General features: G+C 48.1%; 3 protein-coding genes across 6 annotated transcripts in view; 2 read left to right on the plus strand and 1 right to left on the minus strand.

Annotated features, from left to right (window-relative positions):
- u2surp (U2 snRNP-associated SURP domain containing) lies at nucleotides 1-11422 on the plus strand. Of its 4 annotated transcripts, XM_067252094.1 has the most exons (26): nucleotides 1-50; nucleotides 940-1038; nucleotides 1188-1299; nucleotides 1452-1576; nucleotides 1707-1777; nucleotides 1879-1967; nucleotides 2161-2196; nucleotides 2315-2397; nucleotides 2648-2813; nucleotides 3501-3712; nucleotides 4150-4193; nucleotides 5547-5651; nucleotides 5960-6026; nucleotides 6202-6365; nucleotides 7043-7205; nucleotides 7308-7387; nucleotides 7506-7593; nucleotides 7712-7864; nucleotides 8369-8606; nucleotides 8936-9022; nucleotides 9134-9182; nucleotides 9596-9746; nucleotides 10012-10122; nucleotides 10277-10401; nucleotides 10492-10698; nucleotides 10929-11422. In XM_067252094.1, exons 1-26 carry the CDS (start codon nucleotides 6-8, stop codon nucleotides 11065-11067), a joined length of 3009 nt encoding a protein of 1002 aa, XP_067108195.1. In that variant the 5' UTR covers nucleotides 1-5; the 3' UTR covers nucleotides 11068-11422. The 4 variants fall into 4 exon arrangements, with proteins under 4 accessions (XP_067108195.1, XP_067108196.1, XP_067108198.1 ...); XM_067252095.1 differs by lacking the exon at nucleotides 2161-2196; XM_067252097.1 differs by lacking the exons at nucleotides 1-50; nucleotides 940-1038; nucleotides 1188-1299; ... (5 more) ...; nucleotides 2648-2813; nucleotides 4150-4193 and having other exon boundaries at nucleotides 3606-3712.
- acad11 (acyl-CoA dehydrogenase family, member 11) overlaps nucleotides 11409-16304 on the minus strand; it is a 17992-nt gene continuing 13096 nt past the window's right edge. Inside the window, exons 14-21 of the mRNA XM_067252098.1 lie at nucleotides 14204-14273; nucleotides 13697-13782; nucleotides 13495-13566; nucleotides 13189-13343; nucleotides 12857-12973; nucleotides 12549-12658; nucleotides 12016-12156; nucleotides 11409-11886 (exon numbers count right to left, since the gene is read on the minus strand). Of these exons, the coding sequence (XP_067108199.1) occupies nucleotides 12042-12156; nucleotides 12549-12658; nucleotides 12857-12973; nucleotides 13189-13343; nucleotides 13495-13566; nucleotides 13697-13782; nucleotides 14204-14273 (725 nt within the window). The 3' untranslated portion in view covers nucleotides 11409-11886; nucleotides 12016-12041. The remainder of the gene's footprint in view (nucleotides 11887-12015; nucleotides 12157-12548; nucleotides 12659-12856; nucleotides 12974-13188; nucleotides 13344-13494; nucleotides 13567-13696; nucleotides 13783-14203; nucleotides 14274-16304) is intronic.
- The window catches only part of ackr4b (atypical chemokine receptor 4b), a 3204-nt gene continuing 2908 nt past the window's right edge, over nucleotides 16009-16304 (plus strand). The window contains exon 1 of the mRNA XM_067252102.1: nucleotides 16009-16156. The gene's annotated coding sequence lies outside the window, so the exon portion shown is untranslated. The remainder of the gene's footprint in view (nucleotides 16157-16304) is intronic.

Consider the following 16304-nt stretch of genomic DNA (forward strand, 5'->3'; position numbering starts at 1 on the left):
CGGAGATGGCGGACGGAACGCCTGGTGGATCTCAAAAAGCCAGCGCAAAGGTTAATTTATTTGTACTAAACTCGTCTGATATATTTACTGTTAAATGTTGTTCAGCGTGATAAATACTGTTGTATTTTAACAGTCTTGATAGCTGAAGTATTGCTTCTGTATTGCTCTGCACGTGCAAGATTGCAGTGTGGAGTGCAGCCTAAACACTTTGCTAGGCTAGGCTAACTAGTCTAGCTACCAGACGACGTAAGTCAACCCGATGTCTTAGTTAGGCCTTGCTAGCTAGCACTAGTTAGCTAAACGAGCGGACCACCATGGCATATACAGTTAGCACTAGTTCAATAATAACGGGTACGGGTATTATACTGGTTGGCTAGCGTTCAACATTATTATCAATCTGTGCCGACATTTTTAGGAAGTCGGTGTCACCTTGGTCACTCACTGGCGATGTTGCCACCATCAGCCCACTAGCTATACTAGCCTGGTGCTAGCTAGGGCTGCTACAATCACAAGTCTATATTTTTTGCCGCCTTGAGCGTGTAGGCAAGCCCTCCGGCTCAGGCCTGCTAGACAGGGAACTGTCTAGCAAGGTGGAGTGCTCCCGAGGTTCTGTCACATTACTGTTAACCTAACTGTACTAAAAGTACCGCTTGCTAATTGTGAAGTTATCACGGAGACGATATCACTGGAGAGCTAGATAGACTAATTGTAAAGACCTTTTTGTGTCATACAAAGTCTAGTTTGCTCTTTAACTGTGTACAGAAGTTGTTAAAATCAGCAATGGTAACTTGTTAGTTGTCGTTGCAAACCGGTTTACTCTTAACGAATGGCTGCAAATAATTGTAATCTCTTGTAACTGGTTAGGTATTGCGTAGTTCAGCATGGTGTACCGCACGTTAAAGTATCAGATTCTTTAATGTGTTTTGTTTACATCTGTAGGCGCTGCTTGAGAGCAAGCTGAAATCATTCAGCATCGGGAAAATGGCCGTGGCCAAGAGGACCCTTAGCAAAAAAGAGCAAGATGAGATCAAAAAGAAGGTAATGTCTGACCATACAATTTCACTTGACAGCCATTTGCTGTATTTATTGTTCACATATGTACATGACCTAACTGATAAGGGTATATGTTTGGTTAATACACTGAAATAAAGGGTATATGTGTGGTTAATGTTTCTGTTTCTATGCAGGAGGATGAACGGGCAGCCGCAGAGATTTATGAGGAGTTTCTGGCTGCATTTGAAGGAGGAGACGGAAAGGTCAAAGCCTTTGTTCGAGGTGGAATTGCAAATGCATCTAAAGGTAAATCGACATCTTTCAAATAAAGAGTCAACAGTTTGGCACATGCAAGGCTGCGCAATACTCGATACTACATGACTTAAAGGGCCACCCATGCCTACGTCTTTAATCTAATCTGTGTCTTCCCCGTATGTCTCCTACATTTCCTTTCACAGAGGAGGCTGCCGCTGATGATAAGAAAGGCAAATTGTACAAACCCAAGTCCCGCTTTGAAGCCAAAAGCTTCTTGCCTTTAGAGACCCCTCCGCAGTTTTTAGCGATAGACAAAAGACACGTACCGGTATGTATCAGTGGGGTGAGCGTTTGTACTGGTTTGAACTTTCTCAGATGTCCCCGGGAAATCCTTAAACTGTCCTTAACAACTTGGCATCCCCCCCCCCCCTTCGTCCCCCCCCGGTTGTCATTTTTAGAGTGTGAAGAAACCAACTGAAAAAGAAAAGAAGAAAAGTAACCTGGAGCTCTTCAAGGAAGAACTGAAACAGTAAGCGTCGCTTTCCCCCCGACAGCCTCCTCCATCCAACCTGGTGTGCTTCTCGGCGGGGTTGCCCTCGGTTGCGTAACGCTCCCCGTCTTGTCCCGCAGGATTCAGGAGGAGAGGGACGAGAGGCACAAGAACAAAGGGCGAGTCAGCCGTTTCGAACCCCTGTCCGGCGCTGACAGCAGGCGCTCGTGTAAGTCCTACGTGTGACCCCCCCCCCCCCCCGCCGCAAGTTTAGCTTTCTCCTTGAGCTTAAGTTTCTCCTGCGCCTCGATCCTGCCTCTTCTGTACTCACAACCCCCCCCACCACACCCTCACCCCCAACCCCGACGTACCCTTCCTTGGCTTAGAAAACAACGTTCACACTGCTTTTCTGCTTCTTTTAGCGGATGGTTCTTCACGAAGAAACCGTCCGTCCAGTGGTAATTTTGACTCACTACAGTGGCATGCTTTGATAATATCTTCATCTGGCTAAGCGCGTGCGTGGCTCCATGCAGACTGTGTACAAAAGGCCCCTTTTTCTCCCCTTCCGCTCCACAGTTCTGGACGAGTCAGCCCCCGGCTCACACGACGTAGGAGACCCCTCAACAACAAACCTGTACCTGGGGAACATCAACCCGCAGGTAACTTTTCAGCCCCTTTATGAAAGATGGCACCAAAAGTCACAAGCGCCATAACATTGATCTTTAGGCCTGAGGTAATCAAGATATGCATTTATGTATTTTGCAGTAACCCTGCTAATTACACTAGCAACATTAAACATTGACAGAAAACCTTTTTTTTCCTGCAAGCAAAGGAATAAAGATGCCTTCAGGACATCACAATACGTCAATATATTACGGTTCTAAAGCAAGGCTCTCATTCTGTTGGCAGATGAACGAGGAGATGCTGTGCCAGGAGTTTGGCCGCTACGGCCCCCTGGCCAGCGTGAAGATAATGTGGCCCAGGACGGATGAGGAGAGGGCCCGGGAGAGGAACTGTGGCTTTGTGGCCTTCATGAGTCGACGAGACGCCGAGAGGGCGCTGAAGAACCTCAACGGTAGGCCAAAAGGCCCCCGGTCACGCCACAGCACTGTCTTGACGGTGGTTCTCAACCCTGGTCTTCAGGGACCCCTCCTGTCCTGCATGTTCTAGATGTTTCCCTGCTCCAACATGCCTGATTTAAACGAAGGGGTCGTTACCAGGCGTCTGCTGAGCTAGATAACGACCCAGTCATTGGAATTAGGTGTGTTGGAAGAGGGAAACATGCAGGACAGTGGATCGCTGAGGACCAGGGTTGAGAGCCGCTGCTTTAGAGCTAGATGGGACCAATCCAATATCGGATCGGATGCTGATCCTAACGCCATTGTTCTCGTGGGAGATCGGACTGACGGCGCTGATCCCAAAGCACGTGCATTTCTGTGCATTTATTTGCTCTTTAATAAGTGGTGTGTGGTTAATATATATATTTTTTAAACTATGTATCGGAATTAGTATCGGTATCTGCAGGTTTGTATCGGTATCGGAATTGAAAAATCGTGGATCTGGTGCACCTTTATTTAGAACATGTCTGCCCCTGTCTGCTGTTCATTAGAGAGGAGGGTCAGCTTGGAGAAGTGCTCCGAAATGTAGCCAGGCCAGGTGTCAGACATCAGAATTGTGGCGTTCACGATGGGCATAAACGAATCCCCTCGTAAGACGGTTGGTCAACTGGCTTTCCCTCCCTCCCTCCCTCCCTCCCTCCCAGGCAAGATGATTATGAACTTTGAGATGAAGCTGGGCTGGGGCAAGGGCGTGCCCATCCCCCCCCACCCCATCTACATCCCCCCTTCCATGATGGAACACACGCTGCCCCCGCCCCCCTCCGGCCTGCCCTTCAACGCCCAGCCCCGCGAGAGGCTGAAGAACCCCAACGCCGCCCTCCTCCCCCCGCCCAAAAACAAGGAGGAGTTCGACAAGGTAACTTCCATCCCGTCAGCTCTCCTCGTTTTTGAATCATTCTGCTGGGAGGGGATTTAGGCCTAGTACTGTCCTGGTCCTAGCTGGTCCTAGTTTTCTAGTCCTGCTTTTCTAGGCTTTCGGTAGAATAGAGTGGCATTTTCAAAGGAGGGGGTGGAAGGAGAGGATAAAAGATGGACGTTTTTCAGTTGGTAGAACCAAGGTGTTTAGGAGTATTAAAATGGTAAGTGTTTGGAAGTTAGACATGTTTATATGCAGTGCTAGCGTGCCATTTTAGTCAAACTCATAGCAGTAAAGGAAAGTTGTTCTTTTTCTATGCAGTTTTCAAAAACAAAATGCATTTTCTATATCAATATTTATATATATTTTTGCACCTGTTGCCTTTTAACAATACTCACATATTCTATGTTTATTATCTGATGTGACTTCATATACAGACTCTGTCGCAAGCCATAGTCAAAGTGGTTATCCCAACAGAAAGGTACATGTTTTTCCTTTTTTAATTGGTGTAAAAACGTAGAAAAACATCCCATTAGAATGAACCCAAAACGTCCTGATCAATTGGATCACTGCATGCTACAGGGGGGTCGTTCAGTGTGGGTGAGCAATAGTCGAGGCAGGTGCCCTCTGTGTCCTACAGGCTTCCTGTTAGCTCAAATACCAACGCCACCCATAGAACTGACTCATGTCATGCTCTAGAAGTATGTTGGTCATTTTCACACTTAATCTAAGTCTGTCCAACAAACATCATGTCATAGCAGTTAGTTGTAGTTTAGGCACTGTCATAGCAATCGATTGACCTAGAATCACCACATAGCGTACATGTTACCTCACCATACCATCAAGCTACATATTTTGATGATTAGGTGACATACTTAACATACCCATATGCACACCGCGCAGGCTTTTAATAGGCCCTTCCTTGCCTCCCCTGACTATTGCTCATCTAGACTGCCCCGCCCCCCCATGGCCTCTGTCACCCAATCAGGGGCTCAGGTCAAACCTAGCCCCCTGGGCTGAGAAATCCAAACCCTGCCCCCCCCAATATTAGTCTCTATGACCTTTGACATTGGCCTTGGTGAGCAGCACAAGTTGAACTGTCTACGGCAGCGAGGGACCCTGCAAAGCATCATGGGATGGATTGGGAAAGTATACAGAATTTTACCCCCGCCATTGGTACGATCAGCTCCAGTGCTACCAAGTAAATGTGATCTGTGTTGTCAAATGAAAGACAAACTGTTTTGTTGGCCACTTTAGGCTAATACTATCAGTCCACTAGATGATGTTCCCCCTTATCCTGTCTCTTCTCACAACTTTTCATTAGACAACCAATTTACATTGAATTCCTTCTTACCAGTTTGGTTAGAAGTCCCTATGTTTTTGGCATTTAGCCTATTTAGGCCAACAATCCTATACTGCTTTGGTTCTTCAGTTAAGTCAGGAGTTGGAAGGGAATTGCAGAGGCACTGTATTGGTCGATGTTGTCTGCCAATCTAGTGTCTATCCAATCCCCTCTCCTGTTACAGCCTATCCTGTTCAGTTCTACTATCCTCCCTATTCCATTATATCTCAACTTAGTTGTGTAAATAAAGTAGGGAAAACATTTCAGTTTAGGCAAATCCATTTTCGATTCCTCGGCATTAAAGTGCACAATTGTGTATTATTTAGTAGCCCTTCCGCTGTCATAAGTTTTTATTTGCTGTATTACACATTCCTGTTGTTTTGTGAAGGGTGTTTAGGCCTGCAGCTGTAGGGAAGGCTAGCACACACACAGAATTTGGAAGAAGGGTCGGCCACTCTGAATCCGTGTGCTTTAACTGTGTTTTTCTTATAGGAATTTGCTCTCTCTCATCCACCGAATGATCGAGTTTGTGGTGCGTGAAGGCCCCATGTTCGAAGCCATGATAATGAACCGAGAGCTCAACAACCCCATGTACAGGTGTGTGTGTGTGTGTGTGTGTGTGTGTGTGTGTGTGTGTGTGTGTGTGTGTGTGTGTGTGTGTGTGTGTGTGTGTGTGTGTGTGTGTGTGTGTGTGTGTGTGTGTGTGTGTGTGTGTGTGTGTGTGTGTGTGTGTGTGTGTGTGTGTGTGTGTGTGTGTGTGTGTGTGTGTGTGTGTGTGTGTGTGTGTGTGTGTGTGTGTGTGTGTGTGTGTGTGTGTGTGTGTGTGTGTGTTACAAACATTTTTATTCAACGGGCTGCTTCATGTTTGACATATTGGACTAACGGTTGTGTTCTCTGTCGACCAGGTTTCTTTTTGAGAACCAGAGCCCAGCACACGTGTACTACCGGTGGAAACTCTACTCCATACTTCAGGTCAGACATACAAGACATACCATAATACTACTCAAATTATAGTTGGGCATACGCAGGGTTGAATTATATACTTGATAGGCTCGTAGAGATATGCTGCCACGATGAACTTAACCATTCGAGACTGAAAATTATGCTTTTGTCGAGTCTGAAAACAGTCTTAAACTCGCCTCTCCAGGGAGAAGCGCCGACAAAATGGCGGACGGACGAGTTCCGCATGTTCAAGAACGGCTCGCTGTGGCGGCCCCCTCCTCTCAACCCCTACCTGCACGGCAACTTCGAGGAGGGAGAGGAGGAGGAAGAAGATGAGGAGCCTGGCAAGAAGGGCTGCCTAAAGGAAGAGTATGTTCCTGTCTTACTTAGGGCTCACACAGTGGAAACTGTTCCCCAGTTACCTTAGTAACTGGGGAACAGTCAGGGACATTTGTGAAACTGGACCAAATTTACACTCAGGCCTACCTTCATGTGGAAACATCTGTTTGTAGGCTAGCAGTATGTTAGCACTGTATTTTAGGATGTTGTTTAGAATATACACAAGCAGAAAAGGTCAAGGAAATTGTTTTAAGTCCTGACAGTTCATTGGCTCAAAAGGTGTGTGTGAACCCAGATTTATAGCGAGGCCAGCGTTTTGCTGTGGTTCAGTGCCGTGGCTAAGTTTTTCCCACGTTTTTTTTTTGCTGTGGTTCAGTGCCGTAGCCAAGTTTTGATCGAGTTGTTTTGCTGTGACTCAGTGTCGTAGCCAAGGTTTTTGCTGTGACTCAGTGTCGTAGCCAAGGTTTTTGCTGTGGTTCAGTGTCGTAGCCAAGGTTTTTGCTGTGGTTCAGTGCCGTAGCCAAGGTTTTTTCTGTGGTTCAGTGCAGTAGCCAAGGTTTTTGCTGTGGTTCAGTGCAGTAGCCAAGGTTTTTGCTGTGGTTCAGTGCAGTAGCCAAGGTTTTTGCTGTGGTTCAGTGCAGTAGCCAAGGTTTTTGCTGTGGTTCAGTGCAGTAGCCAAGGTTTGACCACACACCTCCCCTCCCCAGGGAGCGGGACAAGCTGGAGGAGCTGCTCCGAGGCCTGAGCCCCAGGAAGGGGGACGTGGCCGAGGCCATGCTGTTCTGCCTCAGCCACGCCGAGGCTGCCGAGGAGATCGTGGAGTGCGTCACCGAGTCCCTCTCCATCCTCAAGACCCCCCTCCCCAAAAAGGCAAGAGCCCCCCCTCGCGCCGGAACCCTGACGGGTCCGCACACGTCGTTTCTGCGTGGCCACAGCTGTGACACTTGTCTCCCTCCTCTTCCCGCGTTTCAGATCGCTCGCTTGTACCTCGTCTCCGACGTGCTGTACAACTCGTCCGCCAAAGTCGCCAACGCTTCGTACTACAGGAAGTAGTAAGTTGTTTTTTCCGCGGCCGACGGTTTGTCGGGCCGCCAGGCGTGACCAGCGGGGGGGCGCTCCTCTCCAGAGTCGCGTCGCCGCGTGTTTGAGCCCGTCTTCCTTGTCTTTCAGCTTCGAAACCAAGCTCTGCCAGATCTTCTCCGACCTCAACGCCACATACAGGACGATACAGGGCCACCTCCAGTCGGAAAACTTCAAGGTACGATGATTTTGTTTCTATGAACACAACCCCCCCCACACACACACACACACACAATTATCTTTCCTTTTAAAATTCTAATCTTAATTCGAATTCCCTCCCATGTTCCTTCCACCAGCAACGGGTGATGTCGTGTTTCCGGGCGTGGGAGGACTGGGCTGTGTACCCGGACCCCTTCCTCATCAAGCTGCAGAACATCTTCCTGGGGCTGGTCAACTTGTCCAAGGAGGACAAGGAGGTTGCCCCCCTCACCCTGGCTGCTGTCATAGAGGTGAGAAGGTGCCCTGCTCTCATCTCCCCCAACCCCCTCTTTCTCTTCCTAATATTAGGAAATCCTCCTCCACATGCTAGAAAACCCTGCGTTAGCTAGCGATAGTTGAATACAGGTGTTGTTATACATGTAGGTGATCAAAATGCGCAAGGTAGTACATATTGAGATGTACACGGGCACAGTGAGAAATTTAGTTTTTCGGCACAGATATATTTTTTTAATATATTCAGATGGCTTAGCGGTTAGGGAATCGGGCTATTAATCAGAAGGTTACCGGTTCGATTCCCGGCCGTGCAATGACGTGTCCTTGGGCAAGGCACTTCACCCTACTTGCCTCGGGGGGAATGTCCCTGTACTTACTGTAAGTCGCTCTGGATAAGGGCGTCTGCTAAATGACTAAATGTAAATAATGACAAAACGTCACGCCAGGCCACCGTGGGAAATGTATTCCACGGCTGCCGACGCCCTCTTCTCACTGCCTAACCGAAACCTCTGTCCCTCCAGACGGCAGCCCTGGAGCGCTCCCCGGCCCTGGCCCCGGCCCCGGCCCTGCCCGAGCCGGCCGAGGACATCGACGGGGCGCCCATCGGAGAGGACATGGACGGGGCTCCCCTGGAGGACGTGGACGGCATGCCCATCGACGGGGCCGTGATGGACGGAGCCCCCCTGGACGGGGCCCCTCTGGAGGACCTGGACGGAGTTCCGATCAAGGCCCCGGAGGAGGATCTGGACGGGGTGCCCTGTGAGTGGTCCAGCTTAGCTAGGAGGCCAGAGAGAAGACTTTTGTGTACAGATGTACACTTTGTCTGTATGGATAAAACTGGGATTGGGCATGGGCTTGAATCTGTCCTGGGCCCTTCGTTGCATGTCATCCTCTCTCTCTCCCCCTGCCTTTCCTGTCACACTTAACTCAAAAACGGTCCCAATAAATCATTAAAAAAAAAGCAACAAAACAAAAGCAAACAGTTTACCTGAAAACCATGCGAGGGCTTGATAAGGCCAAGGGGGGACTGTTTGAACCCCGCGTCGGGGACGTGGTGTCATAACGGCGTCTCTCTCCTCGTCCTGCAGTGGAGCACGCCGCGGCGAAAGCAGCCGCCTTCAAAGTGGCTCCTTCCAAGTGGGAAGCGGTGGACGAAGCGGAGCTGCAGGCCCAAGGTAGGAGCAGGGGGCCAGGAGCCTCGGGCACGCTCTACCCGTTTCTGCTGACGCACACTCCAGGTGCCCTTCTTCACTGACGTGGTGTTTGTTTGTCCCTTTCCTGTTCAGCGGTGACCACCTCAAAATGGGAGGTATTTGAGCAGCCGGAAGAGAACAAGTGAGTTGGAATTCTCTTAACCATCCAGATACGTTTTTATGAAACTGATATAATATCTATCTCTCGCTCTCTCTCGCTCTCTCTCTATATATATATATATATATATATATATATATCTATATCTCTCTCTATATATATATATATCTCTATACATATATCTCTCTCTCTATATATATATATATATATATATCTATATCTCTCTCTCTCATATATATATATTCTAATGCCCAGTAATGAATTATTATGACAGTTGAGTTCATCAATGTAGTAGTTGCAGTAGGAAGAACCTTTACCTGTGAGCCCTACCAAACCAAGAACCACACTGTCAAATTTCAAATCGACCAAAAAGAAAACCAGGACAGTGTGCTCGTGAGTGACTGTTCGTGCACTAACCCGGGTCTGCTTCCTGGTAGGGACGAGGTGGACAGCGATGACGAGGACAGGAGTCCATGCTCCGAGGACCCCCACAGCTACTCCAACCCCGTCAGGGAGGAGCCGGCGGACAGCAAGGTCAAGCAGTCCGGCCTGAACGAGGAGAAACGCTCCAAGCTCAGGGAGATCGAGGTGACCACCCTGAGGCCTGCCACCTTCAACACTGGCTCAGTCTTTAGCTTCACCGGTCTTTGCGATGAGACAATTGTGTTCTTATGTCCGTGTGTCAGGGACACACAGTACACGCACGGTAGCCCGAAAAACATTTACCTTCATTGATAAGATGATGCTGTTTTCATGTGGAGAGAGAGAGAGAGGCCCTAAACCTTCTTCTTTCATAATGTATTGGTTCCAAATGTTCCTTTTTATGAAATAATGTTGTTTTTCTCCTTGGCAGGTGAAGGTGATGAAGTTCCAGGATGAGCTTGAGTCCGGGAAGAGGCCCAAGAAGTCTGGCCAGTCTCTCCAGGAGCAGGTGGAGCACTACAGAGACAAGCTGCTGCAGAAGGTAGGGAGGCGCCCCCAGGCACGACCACCACAAACACAGCCTCTCAAATGAAGAATAATATTTGTAATGAGCCTTTCAGGGTTTCAAGGTGCTTAACAGTACAGTAAAAAGATTACAATCTTAAGACTCAAATAAAAATATATATTTTTTGTAGGACAAGGAAAAGGAGAAACTTGAACGGGAGAAAGAGCGAGAGAAAAAGGAAAAGGAAAAAGTCGAGGCCCGCACAAAAGAGGTGAAGAAGGAGAAAGAGGAATCCACGCCCACCAGGAAAGAGAGGTACTTTGCGCTCGACGCCGTCACGAAACGTCGCTGCCACGCCACGCTCGTTTTCTGCGTCGGTAACTCACCCTCCGATGTCTCTGCTAGGCGCCCGTCGCCCGCGGTCGCCAGGAAACGGCGCCACAGCGGCTCGCCCAGCCCGGCACGGAGCAGCGGGCGCCGGGCGCGCTCGCCCTCGCCGCGCTCCGAGAGGTCGGAGCGCTCCGAGAGGTCCGAGCGCTCGTACCCCAAGGACGTGTCGCGCTCCGCCCACAAAGACTCTCCTCGCTCCGTCACCAAGAAATCATCCAAAAGGTCAGTCCCTCACACAGAGAGAGATACTAACTTTTTCCTCCCCCCGCTCCAAAAAAATCTAAATATAATAATTGTATTCTTGACTGCAGGGGAGAAAAGTATTAGATGTTTATTTTTTTTGTTTGATGAAATATTATTGCCGCATGCTAGCCAGTACAGAGGAACATGTAGTAGTGCAAGCCAGCTGCAGATGCTGAATCCCAACCCTTCCCCCCCCTGCTCCCTCTCAGGTCCCCCTCGTCACCCCGGACACCCAAACGCTCCCGGAGGTCCCGCTCTCGGACGCCCAAGAAGTCGGCCAAGAAGTCCCGCTCCAAATCCCGCTCCCCACACCGCTCCCACAAGAAGTCCAAGAAAAGCAAACACTGACACACACACTCCCCCGCCCCCTGTGTCCCCCCCCCCCTCTCTGCTGTGATGTATAAAAGGACTGGGAGTGGCAGTTGGGTGTCTCTGCCTGAATGTTGTTGTACAGATGAGGAAAAATGGTTATGCACGTGTTGCCACGGCAATTGGGCCACCGTTTTTGTTTTATATTGTAAAAATAAGATTGTGTGTGTGTCTCTCTCTCTCTTCTCCCCCCTTCCCTCATTCCCTGCCCACCCAATGGGATTCATCCTCGTGGTAGACCACACCTGTACCGAGTGTGACAATGACGTAGTCTTATTTTCATGCCGTCTCATTTTTCTTTTTTTGTAGTTCACATTAAAAGGATTCATAATAACTGGGTGTTTATTGAAAAGCTGGATATAGGGAGACATTGTATGAACTTACTGCTTTACTTCCTAAAGAGATTATGCTTTAACTTATGTACGAGTTATATTGGAGGGTAATGTATTATTGTTTGGCAACAAGACAATTTGTACACATACACTGACATTACAGTACAACATTTCTTAGAAATTAGTGCAATTTGTAATTCAACATTACAATTTCAAACAACAATTATTCCACTTCTCAAAAGGAGATCATTAACCTGTTCAGATCAGTGGGTGTCGTGTACACAGCCTTCTAACAAATCACAGCAATCGGGTATTAAACCAGTGTTATCAGGTAAGGACTGCCTTTTTTCACTATTACAATCATAATTTGGGACAGTATCTGTTTATTGAAGTACCACTTTGGCTTCATTTTTCTCCACGTCTGCTCTGATCCTGTGAGTCATTTCTCTCCCCGTCTGACATGATCCTGTGAGTAATAAGAATAAGTATTAGGGGTTTGCAGAGAAGTCAATCTATGCTAGAGAAAGGGCTCAATAATCCTGTTAAAGCATTCTTTGTGCTAATCAGAAGAAGAAAAAAAGAAATCAGGGCTAACCCTGATTGGCGTGATATTCATCAGGCTCACAGCTTGGCCTGGGCCGCCTTCAGCTGGTCTCTCAGTTCCAGACGGGCGATGGAGGACAGATGCACCTCGTCGGGCCCGTCTGCGATGCGCAGCGTCCGGGCGTACGCGTACCTGCAGAGGGCGACAACCTCAGCAAATGTTTTGACGACTAGACTGAAAGAGTCAGGTGGCTGAGCGGTGAGGGAATCGGGCTAGTAATCCGAAGGTTGCCAGTTCGATTCCCGGTCATGCCAACTGACGTTGTGTCCTTGGGCAAGGCACTTCACCCTACTTGCCTCGGGGGAATGTCCCTGTACTTACTGTAAGTCTCTCTGGATAAGAGCGTCTGCTAAATGACAAAATGTAAATTTAAAGATCTGAACAGAGTGTAGGCTAGGCCTTGCTGACCCCCCCCCCCCCCCCCCGCAGTTTGATGTCATGGTACTTAGGTACAGATTTGGAATGCTTGCTTTTGCTTTATGAAAACATTGAACCCAATGTTGTGCGATGATGCATGGACTCACATTTGGGCGAGAGGAAAGTCATCCGACACGCCCGCGCCCCCGTGAACCTGGATGGCGCAGTCCGTCACCTCGCACGCCATCCTGGCCGCAGCCACTTTAATCATGGCGATCTGCGGAAGAAACCAGTTAGCATGGCGGCCAGGGAAACGGCATCGGTTCTTTTAGATGTGACTTGACTATGAAACCATAATCAACATAATTGGAAATTCCTCCAAAACCCATGTTCCTTATGTTTCTTCAGGATGACTTGTGTTTGGGTGCTCACCTCGTTGGTGTGTGTGTGTGTGTGTAGAGGGAGAGTGTGTTACCTGTTTCCTGGCAGCCCTGCTCCCCAGAGTGTCCAGGGCGTGAGCAGCACTGAGAGTCAGCAGACGGGTCTGCTCTATGGACAGACGACACTCTGCTATCCAGTGGGCCACCACCTCCTGGAGTCACGAGGACAAAGGCACACACGTTTTGGGAAAGCGTACAAAAGTAAATACACATGAATTAAAAAACACACAAATTCAGGAAAGACTTACGATAGTACACACGTTTGAAAATGAAATGTGCATACAATGGACACACCCACATCCACACTAAAAACAAATTTCGAGTGAATGGACGAGTTCTCCTGAGGCGCGCGTCGGCACACACTCACGTGTTGGTAGAGCTTCTTTCCGAAGGTGTTCCTGTTGGCAGCTCTCTGACACAGCAGCTCCAGGGCCCGCTCTGCCAGCCCCACCGCCCTCATGCAGTGGTGCAGCCTGCCCGGGCCCAGACGACCCTGGGCGATCTCAAAACCCCTCCCTTCCCCTGGACGGGCAGGGACGCACGCATACACAATACCATTACAAACTGTGTGTGTGGGGGTGGTCTAGAGATAGACATTAGATCATGAAGGAAGCATGGTACCTGCTATTAATGTCATTAATAATGTTAACGTGCCCCAAGGCCATTAACTTACCCAGGATGATGTTGGAGGAAGGAACACGGACATTTTCGAAGTGTATCTCGAAATGTCCTCCGTGGATCGCGTCTGGGTGGAAAACGGAACGTCAGTGGATTTGAATGTGTTGTAATGTGTATGTTTATAGTAAAGACCCCAAAATGAGCTTAGTAGCACTTGTTAACTGTAGGTCATGTAAAGGATATGAAGGTCATCTCACCATCCTGTCCGAATACAGTGAGTGGTCTGATCAGGTTTACTCCAGGAGCGCTGAGTGGGACCAGTATCATGCTGTGGTCAGCGTGTCTGAAGAACGCATCATTGTTGTATATCGTCATCATTTTTAACATCACATTTTGTACCGGGCGCCCAAACATCAAATGGTCAACATTTCTCTAGAACATCTGAACTCAAGTCTAGGTATTATCTGGGAATGGCATCTTTTAAATGTTTATAAATGTGAGAGTCGAGGGTGTGGTACTTTGCGATTAATGGTTTCTGTTAAATCCCTGTTGTTACGGGCTGGCTGCAGTTAAAACAGTTACTGCAAACAAGCCGTGGCACAACCCTCAAATGTCATATGTTGATGACTCATCTTAACAGCTACAAGGGTGGAGACGCTTTATTTGTGGTGTGTATTTTGGAGCCGAAACGCTTTGGGGGAAAAGAACGCAGGGATGAAGTGAGAAAATGATTTGTTTCAAGCAACGCTGTTAGTGTTACCAACCTGTTGTTGGCATCCAGGGTCTTGCTCCTGCACATCACGATAGCCACTTTGCAGTTTGGGTTCCCAGCACCTGGGGAGATGGAAAACATTTGTTTGGGACCTCATTGACCTTCACGTACCTGCCTTGTGAATAGCAGAGATATGTAAGGACAACCATCTTCAAATACCACTGCTGTGGTCCTGGAGAAACAAACTAGTGAGAAGCCCACAGCTGACCTCTTGATAACAGAAACCACTAGGGGGCAGCAATGTAACAGAATCCCGAGGACAATTAGCCCATGCAAATCTCAATTTGGGGTCCTCATTTAAACTGGTCACCAAAAACCACCAAAATGTCTCATAACAGAGACCATTCTGAATAACAATATCCCAGGAAATTGATGATTAATGAAACGTTGTATTGCTACCACTGGAAAGTATTAGCTTTGATTGGGCTTTATGTTATGTTCCCTCACGGAGGAGCTCCGGGAATGAGGCTGGAACGAGGGATGTGAAGAGTCCCTGGAGCCCAGGGCGACCCACACTGGGGTTGGGTCACTCCAGGGCCTTCCTGTTTACCGTTCCGCACTGTTGACCAATCCCTGGGGCCCGACACAGTCCCACACATGGACACCAGACCGTCCCGACAGTAAGGCGAGTGATGCAGACAACAGAACCGAATTTACGTGGAATGGGGAAATAATGCATCGATACGGATCTAAACTATTTGAATGGACGTGCACAGAACACTCTGAAAACTAAAAAAACATGTTAGTGTGGAAAACATGCACACAAAGGCAAATGTGCTTATCTGACGAAGAGGTTTTTTGTTCAGATCCTAAACTTTTGAAAAAATGTAAACTTGTATGTTTCGAGTTTCTTGCAAGAAGAAAAGATTTAGGTGTGTACCCGATGTTCAGTTCAATAAACGTTTCATAATTGCACATCCCCCCTAGTCCCCTGGAGTTACTCGTGTCTGGAGAAGTTTGTTTGTACCTGGCGGCCTGTCTATCTCAGACCTTACATATAAGAGTCTAGAAACGCTCAAGCTGATAGAAGAAACAACAAGGGGGCAGAGGGCATTAGCGCTGGCATGTGCCGGACAAGCCCTGACACGTCCACCAGGTGAATGAACGTAAAGTACCGGTATGTTCCGTGGTGTGTCCTGGGACTAAAGGCATCTTCTGTACAACTGTAAGGAACAAATAGAGCCAGGGGCTTCCTTTATGATTAAGAAATATCTGGTGCAAACCTGTCATTTATCCTCAGTGGAAATAGGAAATGTGGGCACTTATGTTTTGGATCAGAACAGAACACATGTGACATTCGGTTTCACTTTAGCAAACTGTTCTGTTTAGAGAGCTAGCTAATTGGTAGGAAACTTGGATTAGGTCAGACTTGCAACAACCTAGTGGTTTGCAACCACCACTGATTGTGGAAGCTGGGCCAAAATACATGTTATTTTATTCGTGTTTTATAAGTAGAGAAAGCATAATCCAATATAATAACAATTTGTAAGTAGTTGGGGGCCCCTGGGGCTAACCGGCTAAGAACGCAACCCACGTAGCACAGGGCCCCAGGTTCGGTTCCAACCCAGGCAATTTCCTGCATGTTCTTCTCTCTCTCTCTCTCCCTTACATTTCCTGTCACTCTACACTATTTGTCTCAAGAAAGCAGAAACGCCCTACATAATTAAGAAAACGCTATAAAGTAAATATGCCTTTCAAATCCCGTCATTAATGTTTGAGCTCACATGCACCTCCCTCAGCTTGTGTGTGTGTTTCTGCAATGTGGCAAGAGAGAGAGAGTTTCCTAACCTGGTGACCGGGCCAGTAGAGCTGTGGAGGTGGAGCGATGCGCTGAGGAGCAGGGAGTTCCCTCAGCACAAACACAGCACACCGCTGGAGCTAGGAGTCAGCTGGACTGACACTATCGTCAGAGCCCTCCACAGCCCTCCACACACAGAGATCAAGGGTAAGACACACTTCCTTCTCATTGCCGTACTGGTACATACTTTACGTCTCGTATATTGAAGACATGGTGAATATTTTCTTTCTATTTCAAAAGTATGTGTAAGAAATTAGTCAGGTTGGAAATGTATGTTTTTGGGATTCTAAAAAAA

This window comes from Osmerus mordax, chromosome 15 (genome assembly GCF_038355195.1).
Source record: "Osmerus mordax isolate fOsmMor3 chromosome 15, fOsmMor3.pri, whole genome shotgun sequence".
In the NCBI taxonomy this organism is placed as follows: domain Eukaryota; kingdom Metazoa; phylum Chordata; class Actinopteri; order Osmeriformes; family Osmeridae; genus Osmerus; species Osmerus mordax.

What these genes read in the sequence shown, in the direction of transcription:
- u2surp (XM_067252094.1), top strand. Translation starts at nt 6, where the DNA reads ATGGCGGACGGAACGCCTGGTGGATCTCAAAAAGCCAGCGCAAAG. An exon ending in AAGATGAGATCAAAAAGAAG is followed by an intron (nt 1,039 to 1,187) that starts GTAATGTCTGAC and finishes GTTTCTATGCAG; the next exon opens with GAGGATGAACGGGCAGCCGC. An exon ending in AGACCCCCCTCCCCAAAAAG is followed by an intron (nt 7,206 to 7,307) that starts GCAAGAGCCCCC and finishes CCCGCGTTTCAG; the next exon opens with ATCGCTCGCTTGTACCTCGT.